The 21,239-nt window shown below is 40.7% G+C and overlaps 1 protein-coding gene across 9 annotated transcripts in view; it reads left to right on the plus strand.

Annotated features, from left to right (window-relative positions):
* ATXN7L1 (ataxin 7 like 1) overlaps positions 1 to 21,239 on the plus strand; it is a 197,761-nt gene that overhangs the window by 98,241 nt on the left and 78,281 nt on the right. For 7 of the 9 annotated variants that reach the window (XM_037889154.2, XM_037889156.2, XM_043551717.1 and 4 more), the window contains one exon: positions 20,373 to 20,595. In XM_037889154.2, coding sequence (XP_037745082.1) covers positions 20,373 to 20,595 — 223 coding nt within the window. Of the gene's footprint in view, positions 1 to 12,501; positions 12,694 to 12,743; positions 13,270 to 20,372; positions 20,596 to 21,239 lie in introns of those variants that run through there. The other 2 variants (XM_027827043.3, XM_037889159.2) reach the window with 2 other exon arrangements.

Below are 21,239 nucleotides of genomic sequence, written 5' to 3' on the forward strand. Positions count from 1 at the left end.
CTTCTGGAGCAGGGCCACAAGCACAGTCTGGTGGGATCACATCATCATGCAGACCTGGGATGACCAGCAGTGAGTCCAGAACTTTTGCATGAAGAAAGCTACATTTCTGGAGCTTTGTGAGCAGCTTTCCCACACCCTCCAGCGTAAAGATACACATATGAGGGCGGTCATCTTGATCCAAAAGCAGATTGCCATAATCGCCTAGAAGCTGGCTAGCCCAAGCTGCTACAAGTCCACTGCCAACCAGTTTGGCATTGGAAAGTTGACTGTAGGCAATGTGATGATGGAAGTTTCTGAGACAGTCAGGCGTGTGGTTTACCCCAAGGGGGCAGGCATCAAAGATATTCCTAAACTAACTGCTGGCTTTGAGAAAATAGGGTTTCCATACCACACCTGGGCTATTGATGGGACTCATGTGCCCATAGTTTGCTGCCCTAAAGGAGCACTTGGATACGTAAACCAAAAAGGGTACTGCTCCATTGTTCTGAAGGCCTTTGTGGACCCCAGAGGTATATTTGTGAATGTCCGTGTGGCTTGCAGTGGGAAAGTTCATGATACTACCGTTTTTCATTGTTTGGGCGTTCTGTTTCCAGGCTGGGACACTATTCCTACCAAATGACAGTCTCATAAACGGGTTACTGTCCCCACCATTATTCTGGGTTACCCTGCATACCCCCCTTTTGCCTTGGTTTATGAAACTGTACGCTGATTTCAGAGGCCCTGACAAAAGAAGTCACTCTAATTATACTCTGAGCTGATGTAGAATGGTGGTTGAATGTGCTTTAGGCTGATAGAAATAGTTTTGGAGATGTCTACAGACCCGTTTGCATGCCAGTGTCATCAATGCTGTCCGCATTACTGTGCCTTGCTGTGCTCTTCACAATCTTTGTGAAGCCAGAGGTGAGCCATTTCCTTCTGAATGGGCCTATGAAAGCCAGGGTCCACTGAATCAGTACACTCAGCCAGGAAGAGCACCTACCACAACTGGAGCTGGATGCACCCAGACAACAGAAGTCAGGGATACTTCGTGTTCCTGCATTATGGACTTGCATGGTCCAATGAAAGAGGAAGAATTGTACCTTTACGAGTGTGCTGGGGTGGGGGTGGGGAATGGGCCTCATTGTGTGGGGGGTTTTCAGTGCTTGGGAATGGTCGGGGTTGATTGCCTTGTGATGTATTTATGAATGACATGACCACTTAGCCCACTGTCTTTGATGATTCACAGTATGGATTGATGTAGACAACTGTATCGATGAATAGTGTTTACATACTAATTCCTAAATTTCCCTTTTCGTGCATTTACCTTTATTATTTCAGATAGACACTGTATGATGTGATAAAATAAAAAGCTTTATTAATAAACTTGTATTAGGGAAGTACATTAACCCATTACCAGGCAGGCCAGCTGCCATTACCACACCAAAACACCAGTAACAATAGAACCTTAAAAAACAAAAAAATCAATGTATGAACAAGTGCAAACAATGAAACCATGTATGAGACAGAAACCCCAACTGTTGCATGTTCCCTACCCCGCTCCCTGGTTCTCCTTTCCCTTCTTTCCCCATTTGCTGTTCATTTGGTGCCAGGGGAGAGGGATGGAGGCATCCATAGGGGAGGGGGTCAATATGGAGGGCTGCATGGAGCAAAGCTGCCCTGCCAAGCCACTCATGGGGGGCTGATTGCATGGGCCACTCAGCCATGGAGTTTTCCAAGCTATTTCTGGACTATATCACATGGTACCACACAGGGGACTCAGGCTGTGGAGTGGGTGATACAGCAGGAGCCGCTACTTTTGTGGCCATTAGTGATATCAGCCACTCAGACAGTTCTCTCTGCTGAGCTCTGTCTTTCTCCTTTAGCCGCCATTCCTGTTCCAGGAACTGTGAAGCAAGTTCCTGCTCCCGCACTGAAACCTTGTCCTCAAGCTGTTCAGCCAGCCTGAGCCTTCCTGCTGGCCTCTTGCCATGCCTTTCCTCTAGCCATAAGTCGCTCTGTCTTTGGGACTGGACCTACTTGTTGGCCCTGTTCAGAACTTCAACCATAAATTCATCACAGAAACAATTCCTCTTGGAAAGGTCCATGAAGATACAGTGACCCAGGTTCTGCTGCAGCGTGGGCGAGCTGTGGGCGAACAGCAGCCAGTAGACATCAAGGGGCCCGTAATAGGACAAAACTCAGAGGGTTATTATCTCAATAGCTCAGTGCAGGAGCACAAAAAGAAATCCTTGTGGAATTTCAAGGACATAAAACGTTACTTTTCCAAACTGAACCTCAGTATATTATGAGAGGGATGCTTCAGATCACAGAAGCTCCCTGGACATGGCTGGGTTAATCACAGCAGAAGAAGTCTAAAGACCACACTAAGTTAAAAATTTAACGCTGTTTTGTGTTTTCTGGAAATTGCAGCACTACTTGAGTTGGGGGAGGGAGGGGCTATCAGTGACTGTGCTACAAAAGCTTTTTCTGTCATTTCAGCACTTCCACGTTTTGGAGGACATAACCATTGTTGTGGTGCCCCGCTGGCAAAGGGAGACGTTATCCCAAGCTGCTGGTGGGAAACCTGCAGTGTATCCAACCAAAGTATTCAAATGTATAGTGAGTGAACAGCACATCTGAGTGGAGTGGGCTGGTCAGCTTCCCTCCCCTGAAATGTGACTACCTATCTGGAGTTCCTGCTTCAGCAATAGTTTGCAGCTGTCAGCACCCAAGTTTGGTTAGAATTCATGAAGGAATCAACAGGATGATAGGTTAGCTTTCATATAGCCTATCTTGTTATGGCTGCATGCAAATACACAGAACTCCACAGCTATCCCCTTACTCCCCTTCTCCCTCTGCCACATTTGTGGAAAAAATTTCTAATCTCGGTCAAATTTGGCACAAATGATTTTGTTACCTGCATGAACTACTTCTAACTGAAATGGACTGGATTTGTAAATGAAAAACATTTTCATCTTCATTCCCCCTCCCCCTCCTGTTTACTCTTTCTAGGCAGCTCGTTACACCATTGGTTACAGAGCTGCATATTTCCAGGTATGCCAATGTGAGGTTTTGTTTTTAAGAAACAGGAATGCCCTAGCAAAAATCTGTACCTTCTCAAGTAAAGATTCACTTTCAAGGCATTTTTATTGTTTGTTTTTCCTGGTCACCATTTTGAACTACACATGGTGAGGGGAGCCAAGCCACTGGTAGCATATGATACTCCATTAGCAAATACATGCTGCTAGCTAGGGCTTCTAATAACTTTTTCATTGGTTCATAAAACAGAAATCCCTCCCATTGTTATATTAATAAACTTTAAAATGGAGCCAGAAACTTACCAGCTTCTGTCCCTTTCATGTGTGCTACAGGCTCTGTGGCAGGCTGTTCCTTGGGGAAAGTCATCAAACAGCTCCTTCAAGTATGGCCCCAGGATGTGCTACTGCTGATCCTGCTCCTGCTCCAAAGCCGCCTCTGGGTCTGGTTTCAGCAACAGTCTCACTTCACTGTCCTCACTCAGCGCCTGCTGCTGGCTCCCATCAGTCCCCATGCTGGATTCTGGGACCAGCAGGTCACCATCAGGCTGAATAGGTCATCATGCACCTCTGTTGGCTCTGTGCTTGGTGCAGTGCCCAGCACCCAGTCAAACCCATCATAAAATGGGCATGATGTCAGCAAGTTGCCTGAGGTACAGTTCTGGTCATTTAATCCATTTCTTGCACTGGTCGGGTAAATTTGCAACACTGCCAGTTTCTTTGTTGTTTGTTGGTATGCATGGTTATTTCTGGTATTTTTACTAAAGTTCACTGTTTTGCTGGCCTCACACCAGGAATTTACCAAAATCTGGCTGTGCTCCAGTCACAATGAAGCAGCGTGCTTTGCAAAAGGCTTGTTCTGTTCTGTCAACAAACAGAGAAGACTCTCTGACGGTGTGTTTGTAGTTCGGTGTTCAGAAGTCAATGGAAAGGTTAAGCACTGACTACGTGCTCCTGCATTGCACCAAGAGGAACTGCTTCTGTTTCCTGGGAGTTGACTGGAAATTCTTGAATTAGAGAGGACAGAGGAAGTTGGCTTATGGGTTTATGGGATACTTTTGGCGAATTCCCAGGATACAAATCAGGGGGGCTGTATCTACACTGCAAAGAAGTAAGACTTGAATCCTGGGTCCCAGCTTGACTCAGACTCAAAATCTCCCATCCTGCAGGATCCTGGTCTGAGCCCAAGTCTGAGAGATTTGTGTGTAGACGGAAGGTGGGTGTGGGCTCAAGCCTTAGTCTAAAACTGGGCTTACCTTGCAATTTAGACCTACCCTTTATTATGAAGGAGAATACTCATTATCTCTATTTCTGCTGGAAGGTCACTTCAGAGTAAAACAAGATCCTGCATCATTGACAAACTTCCTTTTTCAGACTGAAATAGAGAATTCTTCTCTGTTCCCTCTGATTCTGTTGGTTCGGGAGATCTGTCTGCAGATCAGTTGAGACACATCTAAGATGTTGTCGTAGGTGTAAGTGGATCGGCAGTAGGAGCTCAGAATGAAAGTCAATACACGTGCACTGTCTGCTGCTTTATTGAGCTGGCCTTTTTGAGCTCCTTCTCCAAGCCATGAATGATTTGAAGCTGAGGTGGGATGGACCCAGAGCAGCTGATTAACTTACAAGTGTGGGGTTTGCATGCTCCATCACAGGCATCCAATAATAAGTTTTGGATTTACCTGCTCAAAATGAAATTCAGTGGATGAAAAATATCTGTTGTTCAATGCTTCCTTCTGCTGTTGGTCAGAAGGGAACTGTGCAGTCTCCAATAGTGGTCCAATATGGGGACCTGGCCATTGCTACCTCCCCACAAAGAGCTCTGTTGCAGCAGAAGCTGACTTACTTGTATCTTCTGATTGATTTTTAGCAGTGACACCATTACTGTGGCATCTGAATACTTACCGGGGGTGCGGGGAACACACAAAATTTAATAGTTGTACAGCGTTGGCCTATGTGTTCATAGAGCACCTGGAATAATGGGGCCCTGATCCTGACTGGGGCTTCTGATGCTATTGTGTAATATGAAAATAACAAAATCCCCAGAACTTAATGTTTGAGCCACCACGTATGTCTTGTACTACTCAAAGAAGTTAGTCAAATCTAACAATTGATCTTTTATAGAGCCATAGAAACTCTGCACATTAGCTTCTTTGAAATCACCCAAATCTATGGTTAACATTTGTTCTATATTTGCTGTTCGCTTTGAGGCAAATACTGAAGTGCTTGCTCAGTTTTCTGTTCTGACGCAGGCGAACTCCCATTGAAGGCATTGTGGGCTTGCCTGAATAATAACTGAGTGAAAACCTGAGCAAGGACCTCAGGATTAAGACCCTTATATATTACTTGGTGAGGTGGAAAAGAATGGGTTTAAAACAGTATGGGAATGTGCATCATATAACCTGTCTCTTGTCTACTTCCACCTTTGTACTCAATGTTGTCAGAATAGCTCAGGGTATAGTATTTTAGGTTAATTGCTTATGTAGATCCAGTAGGGGGAGCTCACAGCATTGTTTTCTCAGCTTTAAAATGTGTCTCTTTCATGGGTGATTGAGCTAGATTTTTAAAAAATCTAGAATCTGAAGAGTATTTTGCAACAAATTGGAGGGGACACATACTCTCCTCTAATCTGGGCACATGATTCTCATTGTCATTAATGGGAAAATCCTGCCCACATATGAACAGGAGAGGGTCTCTGAACATTTTAAAATTGGATCCAAATTTGGGCCTAAATTGTCTGAGAGTCTCTTTTCTGTTTGCCCTCCGCTGACTAGAAAGAGTGGCATTAGAATGAAGAGATCTGGAATGTTTCAGTTGTGCATGTGCTTGAATCCCGTTAGCTTTGGCTCTTTTGCTCAGTGTAACAGTTAAAACAACCTCTTACTTAATGAAGAATGTGTATACATGTATAAAGACAAAGATCTCTAGGGCTATAGAAATCTGAAGTGTCTTAGTGGAACGCCTGTAAAAAGGCTGCAACCCGTGTATACGAAAAAACTCTTTTGTATGAATTCTTACTGAAACGCCATACTCTGTGCTGTGAGAATAAAAAGAATGCCTTTGAAAGAGTCAGTACCGTAATAGCAGGACCTCTTGAGGAAAGATCTAGGACAGTGGTTCCGAAACTTTAACAGCATGCAAACCCCTTTCACTAAATTGTGAAATCTTGTGAACCCCCTCCTAAAAATGAATATTTCCAGGGATTTAAGTTTAAATTTCCACCGCACTCCATGGGGCTCCTGCTGCTGGACTCTGTTGACCGCCCCGGTCAACTGAGCTCCACTGAGCTCGGGCTGCAGGTCCCGCTGACTGTCAGGGCTCGGGCTGCCAGCCCCAACTGCCTGGCCCCGCTCTTCCTGGGGCTTGGGCTGCCAGCCCCACCCATAGCGCTGGGGTTCGGGCAGCCGGTTCCCCGACTGATGGGGGCAGGGCTCGGGCTGCCAGCCCCAACTGCTCTGCCCCGCTCTCCCTGGGGCTTGGGCTGTCTGCCCCGCAACCGGGTCCCACCTGCAGCCCCCAATGCCCGGGGTCCTCTGGCCGCCATTAGTGAAATTTTTCTGGCAAACCCCCTGTAATGTTCTGCGAACCTCAGTTTGGGAACCACTGATCTAGGATTAGGTCTTCATCCCCTGCTCTGTCTCCTTTATGCCAGGTAAAGGCTCTCGCTAAGCCATTGATATAACCGGGGGACTTCCTACAGAGCAAAAACTGAGGAAGACAGGTGTAGGCTATCTTTTAAGGACCCCCTCCAAAGTCCAGGTGTAGGGGCCATGCAAGCCCACAGAGCATAGCACCTTGGAGATTCTGAGCAATGCTGCAGCTGGGGAGAGACTTCCATAACTTATACCCATGGTTCTCAACCTGCAGCCTAAGAGCTGCTTGCGGCCCAATCAGCACACAGCTGTGGTAGTCCATGTGACATTCTCAGGGCCATATGGGTAGTATGTAGTGTGGATGCAGCCCACCTAACACACGTGGCCCACAATGGTAAATAGGTTGAGAACATCAGACTTTGACTCTCCAGGGCTGTCTAAGGTGTTCTGGGTACTGCCTTAGCCGCCAGAGCTGCCTAGAATCAGGAGGGTGCAAGAGTGGCTTAAAGCTACTTATTCCTCTCTTCCCTCTAGTTCTGAATTTGTGCTGTGCCTCTTAGAGTATGTCTTCACTGCAAGTGAAGGTGTATTTGTAGCATGGAAAGACATGTCCATGCTAGCTTTAATTTAGCTAGCATAGGTAACAGTATGTAGACATGATAGTTCGGACTAGCAACCTGAGTAGACACCTAGAGTCTCCATCAGGCTTCTACTCAAGGCTGTTACCCCAAGAACAAGCCTGTGCCACCATATCTTCACTACTGTTACCTGCACAAACTAGATTAAAGCTAGCACAGAGATGCAGAAACAAACAGACCTTCACTTTGCAAAGAAGACATATCCTTAAGGGCGCATACCATAGAATCTCACCAACATTATTTTCCTGGGGTAACAGTTTTCTTGAAGGTTGCAATCCTTTCTTAAAACTGGTCTTGGTAGCTCAGTATTTTATAATGTTGTGAGTGAACTAATGCAAAACAGATTACTTCGTATATGACACAGAATTCCAGAGAAGACAGCAGATCAGTGGTCCATTGCTTTATACAGTATTGGCTGTGAAAATAATATATTTAATTCCTTTAAAAAAATGAGATTAGTTACAATCTCAAATCAGGAAATGCCCTGGGTGATATTGCATGTTTAACCTGAACTTTGACCCCTTGTATGTCAGCACTCTAATTGTCTTTAGCTAGATGATCATATTATTGCTCAAATACTATAATATACTTTTTTCCTACCACCTTAGGGCTTGTCTGCACAGTGCCTTAGTCTGCACGAGCAAGGATGTAAATTCTGATGTTCACCAGCATGTCGGACATTGCCTGGGCGGTGTGGTCCCTGCTGGCACACACTAAAAGTTCCATAGTGCACTTCAATGTAGTTTGGTTTCTTCAATCAAGCAGACAAAGATATAACAAGATCCAATGCCTAGAAGTTCAAACAAAGAAAAATCAGGATGGAAAAGGCACAAAGCTCGGGAAGGAAGTTTGAAATTTATGACTCAGATGACAAAAGACAGAATACATGTGATGCTTCATTGACACAGACAATGAGAAGCCAGTAAAACTAGATGGTATAGAGTTAAAGTCTGTACAATTTAAATATTTCGGTTCAGTGTTAAGCTGTGATAGGGATGTGGATGTTAGGAGTCATATGAAGAGCACTTGGTGCAAATGGAGGGAGTTGACAGGAATTCTCTTCAATGAGAATATGCCAAGTAAACTAAAGAACAAAGCATATAATGATTAGGGCAGCCATGATGTATGGGTTGCAATGCTGGCCAGTAAGGAAGAGAGAACCACTACTTTATACTGCTGAAATAATAATGCTCAAGTGGATGCTGGGTAAGATGAGAGCTAGCAGGCTGCTCAGTGAAATAGTATGAGTCATGATGCAGGTAGCCTTCAGGGAAAAGCTGAGGGACTATCAACTGAAGTGGTTGGGTCACATGAGACGACGAGATGTGGGATATGTTGGTCAAAGAGTATGTGATCTAATGGCCACAGGACAAAGACCACAAGGAAGGCCCAGAAAAAGGTGGTTTGCGTCGCTGAAGGAGGACAGAAGGCAGGCTTGTGTCAGCTTGGAAGACACACTCGACAGCAATGCTTGGAGACAAAGAACAAGAGCTGCCAACCCCAACTAGCAGGACAAGGCAAAGGCAAAGAACAGCAACATTGCAATTTAGTATAGCAACAATCCACACTGAGGAAAGTGTCTTGGACTCTATTTGCTCAAACTTTAGAAAAGCTGAATCTTGGGTAGAATCCTAAGTTTGCTTAATGGTTTCAGTTCTTAACTATTGCAGACACTGTTATTCTAGCTATAATATAGCTGTTTTCTCCTTGTTTCCTGCCTGCTACTATACATTTGAGTTGGAAATTTAGTTGTCACAGGAGGAGGAGGAGGAAACATTTTATCACTTTCCCTTAGAGTGTACCTTCCCTGTTTCTGCTGGAGGTCTCCTTGGAGAACCTGAGAACTGGGATCTTTTTCAATGCTCTACTGATGGTGTTTGTTGAATGTTTAACAGAGATCTTTCATCTGAATTGTTCAGTAGGTGTTAGAATTAAGTTAAGATGTTAAAATTAAAATTTTCCCTTTTATATTCTCAAATTTCACTTCTTTAGTACTTGTAATATCATAATCCTACTAGTTCTCTAGTCATCCATAGTGTTACAAGAAAAACAAACAGAAGAAACAGTTTGATTCCTTTTATATTTTATTATTCTGTTTGCAGAAGCATCTAAAATGTGCTAGACTCTAAATACAAAGGAGAAATAGTTCCTGCCCCAAAAAACATAGCAAAAAAGAGCAATAATCCTCCCCTCCTCCTTCCAGGAGCTCCTGTAAGGTCCAAGGGTATATCTGTGCTGCAGTCAAGGTGTGATTGCAAGCATGGGTTGGTATACCTGCGCTAGCTTTCATCTAGCTAGCATGGTTGCTCTCGCACCTTCAATTGCATTGTGGGCATACCCTGTAAGTTAAAAGTTCCATAATCCCCTATGACCTGAAGAGGGATGCATCTCGACAAACCTGCAGTTACAGGTATGTAACCTCCTCTTCCTAATTAAACCTCACATTCCCCTTTCTGGGGAGGTAAATAAGTGTTAGTATCCCCATATCACAGATGAAAAAACAAGGGATAAGTGACTGTCCCACCATCATACAGGAAATACCCATCACACCTGTCATAAATATAAAGGGAAGGGTAACCACCTTTCTGTATACAGTGCTATCAAATCCCTCCTGGCCAGAGGCAAAACCCTTTTACCTGTAAAGGGTTAAGAAGCTAAGGTAACCTCGCTTGCACCTGACCCAAAATGACCAATGAGGGGACAAGATACTTTCAGATCAGGGCGGGGGGACAAAGGGTTCTGTCTGTCTGTGTGATGTTTTTTGCCGGGAACAGATCCGAAAAGCAAGCCTTCCAACTCCTGTTAAATTAGTAAGTAATCTAGCTAGAAAATGCATTAGATTTCCTTTTGTTTAATGGCTGGTAAAATAAGCTGTGCTGGAGGGAATGTATATTCCTGTTTTTGTGTCTTTTTGTAACTTAAGGTTTTGCCTAGAGGGATTCTCTATATTTTGAATCTGATTACCCTGTAAGGTATTTACCATCCTGATTTTACAGAGGTGATTCTTTTACCTTTTCTTTCATTAAAATTCTTCTTTTAAGAACCTGATTGCTTTTTCATTGTTCTTAAGATCCAAGGGTTTGGGTCTGTGTTCACCTGTACCAATTGGTGAGGATTCTTATTAAGCCTTCCCCAGGAAAGGGGCTGTAGGGTTTGTGGGGATATTTTGGGGGAAGACGTCTCCAAGTGGTCTTTTTCCCTGTTCCTTAAAACACTTGGTGGTGGCAGCATAGGGTTCAAGGACAAGGCAAAGTTTGTACCTTGGGGAAGTTTTTAACCTAAGCTGGTAAGAATAAGCTTAGGGGGTCTTTCTTGCAGGTCCCCACATCTGTACCCTAAAGTTCAGAGTGGGGAAGAAACCTTGACAACAGCAAAGCTAGGTCTTCTGGCCCACCAGCCAAGTGCCTTCCATTGCCACTCATGCAAGTCATTTACCCTTTCTGTGTTTGTTTGTTTGCCTGTCTCTCACATGAGCTTGTTGAAAGTGCAAAGCATTTTTAATCTTTAGAGATCAAAGCACTTGCCAAAAGGGGTAAGCAAGCATGAGCAGTCCCATTTTACAGACAGCATAATTAAGCGCATTGATTTGAAGCGATTTTTCTATCATTACAGGAGCTGTCCTTATCTTTCTTTTCATTTTGTTGTTGACACATTTGTGGAGTATTATTACTGTTGTACTTCTGTCATCTCTGGTCTTTTTAGTTTGACTAAATAGCATCATATAAAATACAGTACCTTAAATGAATTGCACCAGGTTGACCCAAGAACAAAAGATTTTGCATTTCAAGTTATCAAAAGCTACTCTTCCCTTGTACATAGAGGTACATCACTAATGTTATTGCCTCTGAGTAAACAACAGTTTGCCAATAAAAACCACCTCACAGAATTCCAGGAGGAAAATATATGCAAGTTCCCTGATTCCTGCCAATATAGCCCTGCAAGAAAAACTTGTAATTAAACTTTACCTTGTGCAATCATGGTGTGCTACTATTAACATACGACTACTACTACTATTAACATAGTAAAATGGGAAGGAAAAGGGATTAGGTTGTCCACAGCCTTCAGACCAATCTGTCTCTAATTACCGGTCTACTTTTAATTAATAGAAGTGTCAGTGAATGTCTGCAATAGTCCTGTGTAATCTGCATAATAAATATTACCATGGCTTTTCCATTCACTATTTAAGAATCATCTCATCGTCCACTGAAATGCATCCGCCTCTGGGAGGAAATATAACTGTTTTTAACAGGTGCATCATGACAGTTTGGACTACAATTGAATACCACCTTATGCAGTTGAAACTATAGGAACATTTAGCTCAGCAGATTGCAGTTACCCAAACTGTCACTTGGCCAGGACATCTTTGTTCTTACAGTAAATGCTGCAGGATTTTTAACAGACCCTTGCTGGTTAAAACTTCATTCTTATGTTTAATAAAAAGATAACAAGAAGTACAGTGCCTCCTAGCACTATGCTGAGGCATACATTATTTATTTATTTATTTCCATTAGTGACCTTGATGTGCTAGCTGCTTTCCAAACAGAAAAGAAGGCACTGTCCCTGACTCACTTCTTGGGAAGCATGCTCTACTTTAGTCACCTGAGTTTTTCCTTGTAGATATCCTTCTACACCAGTTACTGAAGAGCCACCAGCCAATCCTGGGAAATCTATGCTGAGCACTTGTTCTTCATATCACTTTATTTTTTTAAGGAATTTCGCTCTTTCCAGTAATTTAGTAGTGAGGTTCTTGACGTTTTATCTACTCTCTCTCATGCAGTTATCCTAGCAAAACATCTGCATTGTTACATAAATAAAAGATGCTCCAAGGGAGCTCCAGTTTCTCCTGTTAACTACTGCGAAACATCTCACACAGTACCCTGCCCCTCCCCTGACCAGACAGCAAGTATGAAAAATCGGGACGGGGATGAGGGGTAAGAGGCACCTATATAAGAAAAAGCCCCAAATATCAGGACTGTCCCTTTAAAATCAGGACATCTGGTCACCCTACCCCTGCCTCAAGAAAGAATGAATAAATAAATAAAATCTTTATCTACAAACATGTATATCTGTTACTCCTGCTGCTTTTGATTTTGTGCTTTGTTTCAATATTACTTAGTTACTTGACTTGTATAAATAGTTTTTTAAAAAGCAGCACTTTTCAAAGTGCTTGTTGTTCTTGGCACAGGATCAGTTCTGGTGTCCAACTGGTAGGACCTGAAACTTGTTGTTTAATAAGTGCCTGTAGTCAAAACAGTTGGTGTGTGCAACGACTGATCTGGTATTTGTTGCAGCAGGTCATCTGCCTGATTCCTAACACATGCACAATACCTAATCACGTTGCTGTATATCTCTGACGGAGTCCGTGATAATGTGAATCATTTCACGTTCCAAAAGTACAACATGTTTACAGTCGTCGTAGAATCAGATTACGTTGGCAGTGCGTTCCTCTCTGTAAGTGGTTTCAGTTTACATTTTGTCTTCTAGGAGGGTATTTGCATAATTTTGCTGATCCTACTTTATTTATAGACCTTTTTAGAAATGGGGAGTCGTTTTAGCTGTTTAATTTTAGGAAGTAGAACTTGTATCTGCTGCAAATGAAGAAACGTGTAGCACAGAGGTTGTTTTAGCACTTGATAATTAATTTCCAAATTATGCCATTTGACCTAGTCTGGCGTGTATACTACTTGCACTGCTTTTTATCAGAAACAACAGTACTTTTCTTTGAATTGGCTGTTTATTTCCTTTGTCAGTTTACAAGAAGGATCAAAATGAAACTGACTGTGCCATTTCCTTTACTGCGCACAGTTTAAGGGTGGATACAGTTTGCGGATATTGTTTCAAAACTTTTCAACTGGACTTGGAACAGTTATTTTGTCAAACTCTCACTGGTAAAGTTATCCTGGGATTGTGCAACACTCTGCTGTGGTTTGTTGGCATCAAATCTGAGTTTATTTTTATCTAGCCTCACATATTTGGTTTTGTAGGTTTTTTTTTAGGTTGTTGCTACAAAATGAAAGTGCTTACAAGGTGATTATGAACTCTGGTTATGAAGCAACTGCCAGTTATTGCAAGATGACCCTCTCTGCCAATACTTCAGTTGTTCAGTTATCTGGCTCCTAACTAGAATTGTTTCTGGAAGGGGGAGTTCGTTGTTTGTTTTGTTTTGTTTTGTTTTGTTTTTAATTAGAACTAATGCCAAGCACGTTTTCAAACTTTGACCTGGAATTAGTACACTGTAGAAGATTTCATACGATATTTACTGAAATAGTAGGTAATAAATTGCTCAGCTTTTCATAGTGAATAGCTGTGTAATTAAAATTCAGAGTATAGAACTCAGAGAAACAATATTTCATGTGTGCACACTGTACAGAATTATCATGAGTAAGTAGCACATTAATCTGTATAACGATTACGGCATAACAGTTTAATAGACCAGAATCACATTGTAAATGAGGATACTACACTTCATTGAACCACTGGTTAAATATTTTAAACAAAGATAGATAAATAGCATTTCTACTATACTGAAGGTCATCTGATTGTTCAGTCTGACCTGATATAAATAATTTGACTGCAAATCTTGTACAGGTCAAGAAAGACAACTTAAAAAAAGACATTTCTATAGTGACAAGTGTGAACACTAAGTGCAGTCTTACGGTATTGTAACTGTTTACTGCCAGCAGAATATTTTTAATACATTTTTTCAGCAATTCAGTTCTGCTTATTCTAATGGACTATAATACAGAACTATGAACCAAAGTGCTGAGTTTACTGAATTATTCATGAATTAAATTTAGAATGAATATACCATTTTCACCCTCTTTGGTAGATTGCCTTTTTATTTGACCTGTTGAGGATTATAATCTTGAGGCTGGAATGTTGTTGTTTTTTTAAAAAAAACCACAACATTTTTCCTTTAGGCTCTGTCTACATAGGAAGTCAAATCATGGTAAACTGCAAATGTATTTGAACATGACAGTTGCTGGCAGGGTTCTGGCATGTTTTCTGACTTTGTGCATGGGGATTTTTTGGCCTGAGAACTACTTCTAGGCCATCCCAAGAGAGACTGAGGTTTTTCATTTGGTAATGGTGTTTACTCTTCTCTCCCACCGCCTGGCCAGAACTGTCCCTCTCTGAGCCTTCCCCTTCTGACCATTTACAACACTTCGTGATCTTGTATCTCCCATTGATGCACAAGAGACTGTTTTGAAAACTGAATCTTTTGTCTTTTTCCTAGAATTAGTTGTGTTAATGAAGATAAGCATTTTGGATGAAAGAGGGGTTTACTGTGAAAGAAACACATACTTGTGTTTTCAGTCTGCCTCAATTAAAAAACATATTTAACATCAAAATATGATCTGTTTAGTGTACAGTAAAATCAGGATCCAACTTTTTGATCTAGTAAAATATGACCAGTTGACACAACTCATTAGAATTAATGAACTTGAACTGAGTACATTTGGGTTTATCTCCTCTGTACTTCAGAGACTACTTCATATTTTATCTCAGGAGTGGAGATCAGCCGGGATGCTTGATCTTATGAGTGTAGTCGTCAGAGAGCTAGGAACAAGGCATTCTCAGATGCGGGTTTTCAACTTTGGAACTTGCTGCATTTTTGTCCCCTCTTTTCCACTGACACTGGTCGGACGGAATCTGAGTTTGTTGACCTTCAGAGCATGCTGCATTTCTATTTTCTTATGTTTTTTCTGAGGGGATGGAATTGAGGAGGAAGGATTTTAGTCTTCAGTTTTTGTGGATTTGAACGTCCTTATTGATTGTCATTGTGTCAATGTGATTATTATTGTATTTTTTAAATTATGGATCTGTATAAGCACATAGGTTGAGTACGTACTGTTGTTTAAAAATAAGTAGCCTCTCATGTCACTAGGTAAATTGAAACTCATTCCCTTCTGACCAGGAAGTTGAGATGTTGCTCTTCCTGCAGAATAGCTGTTGTTATTTCCCAAAGACCAGCCAATGAAGATCCAGTGGAATTAGTAAAGTGGTTCAGAGACCAGAGCTTGAGGACTTGAGCCGTTGCAGAAGAGGGTTTGGGAAAAGTAGAGGATTGCATCGTGTGGTGGTGCACTGAAAGAGGGCTGGAAACTGAGTCTCAGAGTCTTGAAGAGCAGTGCTGGAGATTCAGGGATCATCCAGTCTTGCTCCCCAAACAGCATAAAGACATCACATCTGGTGTGCACAAAAATCTGATTTGGCTGGGACAATTGGATTACATCCATGTTTCCATGGGACATGGAGAGTTTGCTGGAACAGTTTAATGATCATTTGCAGTGCTATTCAGAAAAGGGAAACTTAGTTGTACAGCAGTAAAATAAACTTTAGGATCTCGTAATAAATTTTTAAATAAAACAAGCTTCAAGTTGTTTATTATATTTCTTTCTTAAAATGCATGGATGTTAATCTAGTGGGGGAAAGTTGAACTCTGTTCTCAAAAGATCAGTGCTGCTAAGATGTTAACTCCTTGGCAGCAGAAGCCGAACTTTGTTGCTGTGAACATCCACTTTGCCGCAGTGGATGAGCAGAAACCCGCAGGCAGGTACAAAAGGATTAATGCTGTAAAGAGGATTGCAGCTCTGCTTGTGTTCTACCTGACAGATCACAAATGCTTGTGGATTTGACAGTAGTTCTTTTATAAAATAATTGCACTGTATTTAGTTATTTATGGGTAATGCTAACATAAATTTACAAACACTCCAGTAAATTCGTGATGTTGTCTCCCAAATTTTATACCTACTCAGGTGAACAAATGTATTGAAAGCATTGCAAGATATCTTCAGAAATTGCAACAGGTGTGGAATTCAGTTTAGCATTATAATTACTTGTATTGATTTATCAGAGGCACCTATCTAGCATTAGTCATTTTATAAGATTTTTCAAATAAAAACTGAAGTATATTTGCTGGTATGACTAAGTTATTTGATTCATGTACGGTGATTATGCTATTTAATGTGAACATGTAGGACCTTATTTTCAACAGATTGTACGCATATAAATTCACTTGCACTTCTGTGCCTAATTTGCATGCACAATTACCACAGGTGCATCTAGAAATCCCATTTTTACATGGACAAATGGCCAGTTACATCCTTATTGGATATTTGTGTGTGCAAATACCTAATGGGAGCGTACACATTGTATGTGCATTTTTGTGTGTGCAGTTGTGGTTTTTCTTTTTTCAATTCTTTTTATAGGCTATATATTGGCAAATCAATAAAAATGTAATTTGAAAAATAAAACAAGCTTAAACAACCAAATTTAATTTCTAGGTACTTGCAAAGGGAAGAATGCAGCCATTCTGTTTAGACAATTGAGTATGACAATGGACGTGATATTTGCTTTTTCATATATATAGGGAGGTATATATTTTTCCTTTTATTTCCAGCAGTCCTTAAGGTATTTTCAGCTGAGGCCAAGTAATATTTCTGGTAATTCTCAAAGTACCTGCTGAAAATGTGGAAGGTTATTTATAGCCATGTTTCGTTTGTAGGTATTCAAAGATATGGAAGGAAATGCCAGATATAACTGTCAGTACTGATCACAAGAAAGTCAGCCATTCTCTTATGCTTTAAGTAAAACATTAAAATTATCCTGGTAACCTTTCCTCCCTTCCCCCAAACACACATACATTTTAAAAATGGAGGGATAAATTATTATATATTAACATAGTGCTCCTTATTTCTGACATTTCACATAAGTTACAAGTTCCATTGTGAATGTATTGCTTTGCTCTTGGGAATTAATTGATTGGGAAAGTTTTTGATGGAACAATTCAACCTTTTTCTTGATTGAAAATTACATATAATGAGAACTACATTAAAAAAAAACCTGAAGCTGCTCACATATGTGATTCTTTCGATGACTCTAAAATACTGATCATCTTAAATGGTCAATATGTGTGTCTGTAAATTAACCTGAGTGTCTTTCTTTCCAGAAGATTAATTTTAATTATCTATAAATGGGATATATCACCCTCAACTATTACATCCTTAGGTATAATGCTTAAGGTATCATTTTCTAGAAGGCAGTCAGTCTTGACAAAACTAATAGCTGAAGTGGTAGTCTGAGCAGTCCATGCTGAATATTTAAGGAGGAAAAGATTTTACCAACAGTTTTAATTCACAGGGAGTCTGTCATTGTAGAGGTTCTTGGTTGGTTACATAACAGCACCTTGTCATCAGAATCTCAAGAGGGTAGTGGTAAAATTTAGAATATAATTCAAACTTTTTTTTGTTTGGCAGGACAAGGTAGATTAAATTAAAACATTTGCAGTAAAAGAGTTACAGGATGTTACACTGGTCCGCAACCAAATTGCATAAAATAATTAATATGGTTTAACTAAATAAGAAAAGTAACAGAACCTTTCAAAAATGACTTATTACAAGTAAAACTGTTGCCAGAAAACTGAAATACAAAATCAGAAGAATAATAAAAGGTGACCGGACAAGGATTTATTTTAAAAATTGAACTTGTGCCCTCTTTTTACTTATCGATATTTATAAGTTTTTTCTTTTACTGCTTTTTATTAGCTTTAAAAAATTGGAATGTCAAATTTGGTGTTTCTTGAGCTGTTGGAGGACCCCTGGGAGATCTCAAGGCATGTTTATCATGAGTCTGACAACTTACTTGAAGGGGTTGGGGGTGGGGTATTGAATCTTTAAGAGAGGCTTCCTTTATTCAAAGTGTTGTTTAGTCATTGATGTTAAATAGGTTTCTAACAAAAACAAAAAAGTTTAAAACATTCTGACTAAAACTCTCTTCCATTTCTTTGAGCTCTTGTAATATTACCCTTGCACTGGTTTTCCAGGCATCACAGTCTTCTAAGCTAGACAAAACCTAAATGGCCACTGTAAAAAAAACAAGCAAGGAAAAAACTGGAGTGGATGGAAAAGAATCTTTTCTAGCCACTTTTATACATGATAAAGAAGCAAAAGGAGTATAACTCTAGAGAAGCAAAATGGAGTAAACCTCCGCTTTTGTCCCCCTTTGCCCACCACCTTTAAGTATTCAGCATATAGTTCCCAAGCACTGCATAGATGTCTGTCTGCCATAGATATTATTTTATTCTTTGCTTCTTCAGTAGAGGGAAGTGCCATTGGTTATTGGAAATTAGCAGTACTGGCAACATTTAGGAATTTGTCTTGCTTCCAACTAAAATCAGTGGTAAAATTCCCATGACTTCAGTGAGAGCAGGATTGGACCCTTACGGGCAGAGTGAGTGTGGGAAAGGATGTGGAAACAACTTGTTTGACATTCCTTTTACAATCTAAGTAATAGATGAATCTTCCTGACAATGGTGGATTTGTACTTGGGCATATGCCAGCCAAAGTATTTTCATGTTTTGACCCTATCCTAGAAAGCTATGCTTAAAGATCGTTGAAATACCAAAAACAGAAAGTGTAACTCTTCATATGCACAATTAGTCATTCAAATGCAAATCGTTTAGTTTGAGCAGCATGATGCTATCCGCTCTTGTTAATATTCTTTTGGTTAATGGAATGGCCTTGCGTAGTAGTGCAATAGGTAGCATTCTGTTGGATTGTTCATTTTAGGCTTCTTATTTGAGGGGTTTAGACAAGAACTATTTCCCTGTATTCTGGGCCAAAACTTAACTTACAGGTTCTCAGCACAGAAGCAAATTATTTTAGTTACACAGTCAATTAAAGTAATTTAGCGTCTCTTTGTGAACATTGGGGTGAGGGAATTCTTTGTACCACATGGAATGTGAAAGAAACATCTTTATATTTTTTTTAATAATAATGGTGCTAAAGGAGAGGAATTGTTGATGAGTAGCTAGAGTTCCAGAATAGCACCTCTTCTCATGGGCCAAGGGCCAACATGTGCTACATCTTCTAGAAACTACATTTAAGTTGGCAATGTCAAGGTTACAGGGCTAGCTTCACCTCTGTCCTCTGAGTGCATCCATACAGGTCTCAGGCCTTCTGCATTTGCCTCTCCTGGGATATGGAATTCTGCAGTTCTCCCACTATTAAAGTGGACCCTGGGCTACAGTACCTTGTGTCTCATCCGTTGAATAGCTGACCCTACAGGTCCGACTGGGTTCAATACCTGCAGTTCTTCCCTTCAGGAGTCTGTGACCAGTGGTATACAGTGGTCAGACAGACTTCTTAAACCAAAGTATTGTTTAATCTGAACAGTAAGAATTAAGCATTTAGAGAAAAAAGATTTGTAAACAGTCCTTCATGCTTATCTAACTTAACTAAAGCCTGTAATGAGAGGTAGGCAGACCTAGCTTCTTCAGCCACCCCAGTGTGAGTCCTGAATGTCAGGCTGAACAGCTCCCCAACAACTACCTGACTTCTGCACAGTGTCTTTGTAACTGTTTATAGACCTTTTGCTCATCTGGCTCCCAGCATTGCCCCGCACCCCCCCATGGCAAACAAATTTTTGTAACTTGGTTGGAGCCTGGAGGTAGAATCTTCACTGCCAATAGTTTGGGCATTGTCTCTTAATAACCCTGAAGTGTTTTCTGGAGAGGTGGCTTATCTTGAGCTATTCTTTGTTCTTTCTATTTGTTTTCCTTGCAGTCCATAATTAAACTAAACCAACATATTCATACTGTAAACATCCCAGTAACTAGGTCATATACAGTATTCGTAAATAATTACAAAGCAGCCTCACGTCCATCACAAGGAGCTCCCTAGAAAATTAGTAGATCCTTAGGTGAGTAATCTGAGAACCGAACAGTTTATTAAGGATTAACATTTCAGTGCCTCCATTTCCCCTTTCGTACTAAAAATTAGGTACAGTAATATTTGCTTGCTGTACTTTACAAAGGTATTGACAGTTTGTAAAATGTTTGTAAAATGCTTTGAGATCTCCTGATAAAATGTTAGGTAAGTGCTAAGTATTGCTATTAGCACTTACATAGTGTTTTACAATCTTCAGAGCACTGTACACAGTTGTTTTTCTGTTTCATATTTACACATTGGCATTATGACTGATTTCAACAATAATTAACCAGTGTAATGTTGTGTGCTGAAAGCCTCATGATTTCAACACTGAATGGTATAACTTCATCTTTTCTAACTGCTTTTATTTAATTTTTTTGCCTGTGAAATGTTTTAAAATGTATTCTTTGTCCATTACAGAACGAAGACACAATTCAATGTGTAAACCTTCCCCATCTCCAGCTTCTCCACCCTCCAATTCCAGGACATCAGTAGTACAAATTAAACAGAAATCCTGTATCAGCGGCCATAACCCTGTCAGCAGCAACTCAAAGCCATTCAAAACTCCCAAAGACAATCTACTTACCTCCACTAGCAAACAGCACACAGTCTTTCCTTCAAAAGTATCAAGGGATAAACCATGGTAAGTACCATTACAGTGGATAGCTGATTTGTCTGCGCTTGTTTATTTGTATTTTTTTTAAAATCTGTTTGTGTATCTCATGGTCCTCTAAAGAATATACATTTTCTTCTCTTCTGAATATGTAAGATAAGCCCAGGGATTTCCTCTGGGGGGAAATGGGGAATGAGTGTTGTTGTTTATATACATATTTATATAAAACCTGACCCCCCAGGTGTGAGGTGATAGATAAAAACTCTATGAGGAAAGAGGAAGATTGAAGGTTCACCTTCCTACTGTACCATAAAATGTTTACTTCTCTGAGATATAGAGCAAGGGAGATGTCTTTTGAGTTTGGTAACTTAGATCCATAGAGACTGTGGACCATCTGACATCATTTAGGCAGACCTTAAAATGAATATGCTTAAATGGTAAGGACAGGATTTTCAGTAGTGGCTTTGCTAAAGTCAATGAGGGCTTGTCTTCTGCAGCCCTACCACTTGTTTTGGGCACCAGTTATCACTGAACCTCATTGTTTAAGTGCTGTTAGTATGCTTCATGCTATGTGAGACTGCATAGAGCAAAGTACAGTCTGTAAAAATCTCCGTCCTCTAGGTCTTTCAGCATAGATGGTATTGTATACGTCTTTAGGCTGTGAGATCCTTGAG

The sequence above is a fragment of the Chelonia mydas genome, chromosome 1 (genome assembly GCF_015237465.2).
Source record: "Chelonia mydas isolate rCheMyd1 chromosome 1, rCheMyd1.pri.v2, whole genome shotgun sequence".
In the NCBI taxonomy this organism is placed as follows: domain Eukaryota; kingdom Metazoa; phylum Chordata; order Testudines; family Cheloniidae; genus Chelonia; species Chelonia mydas.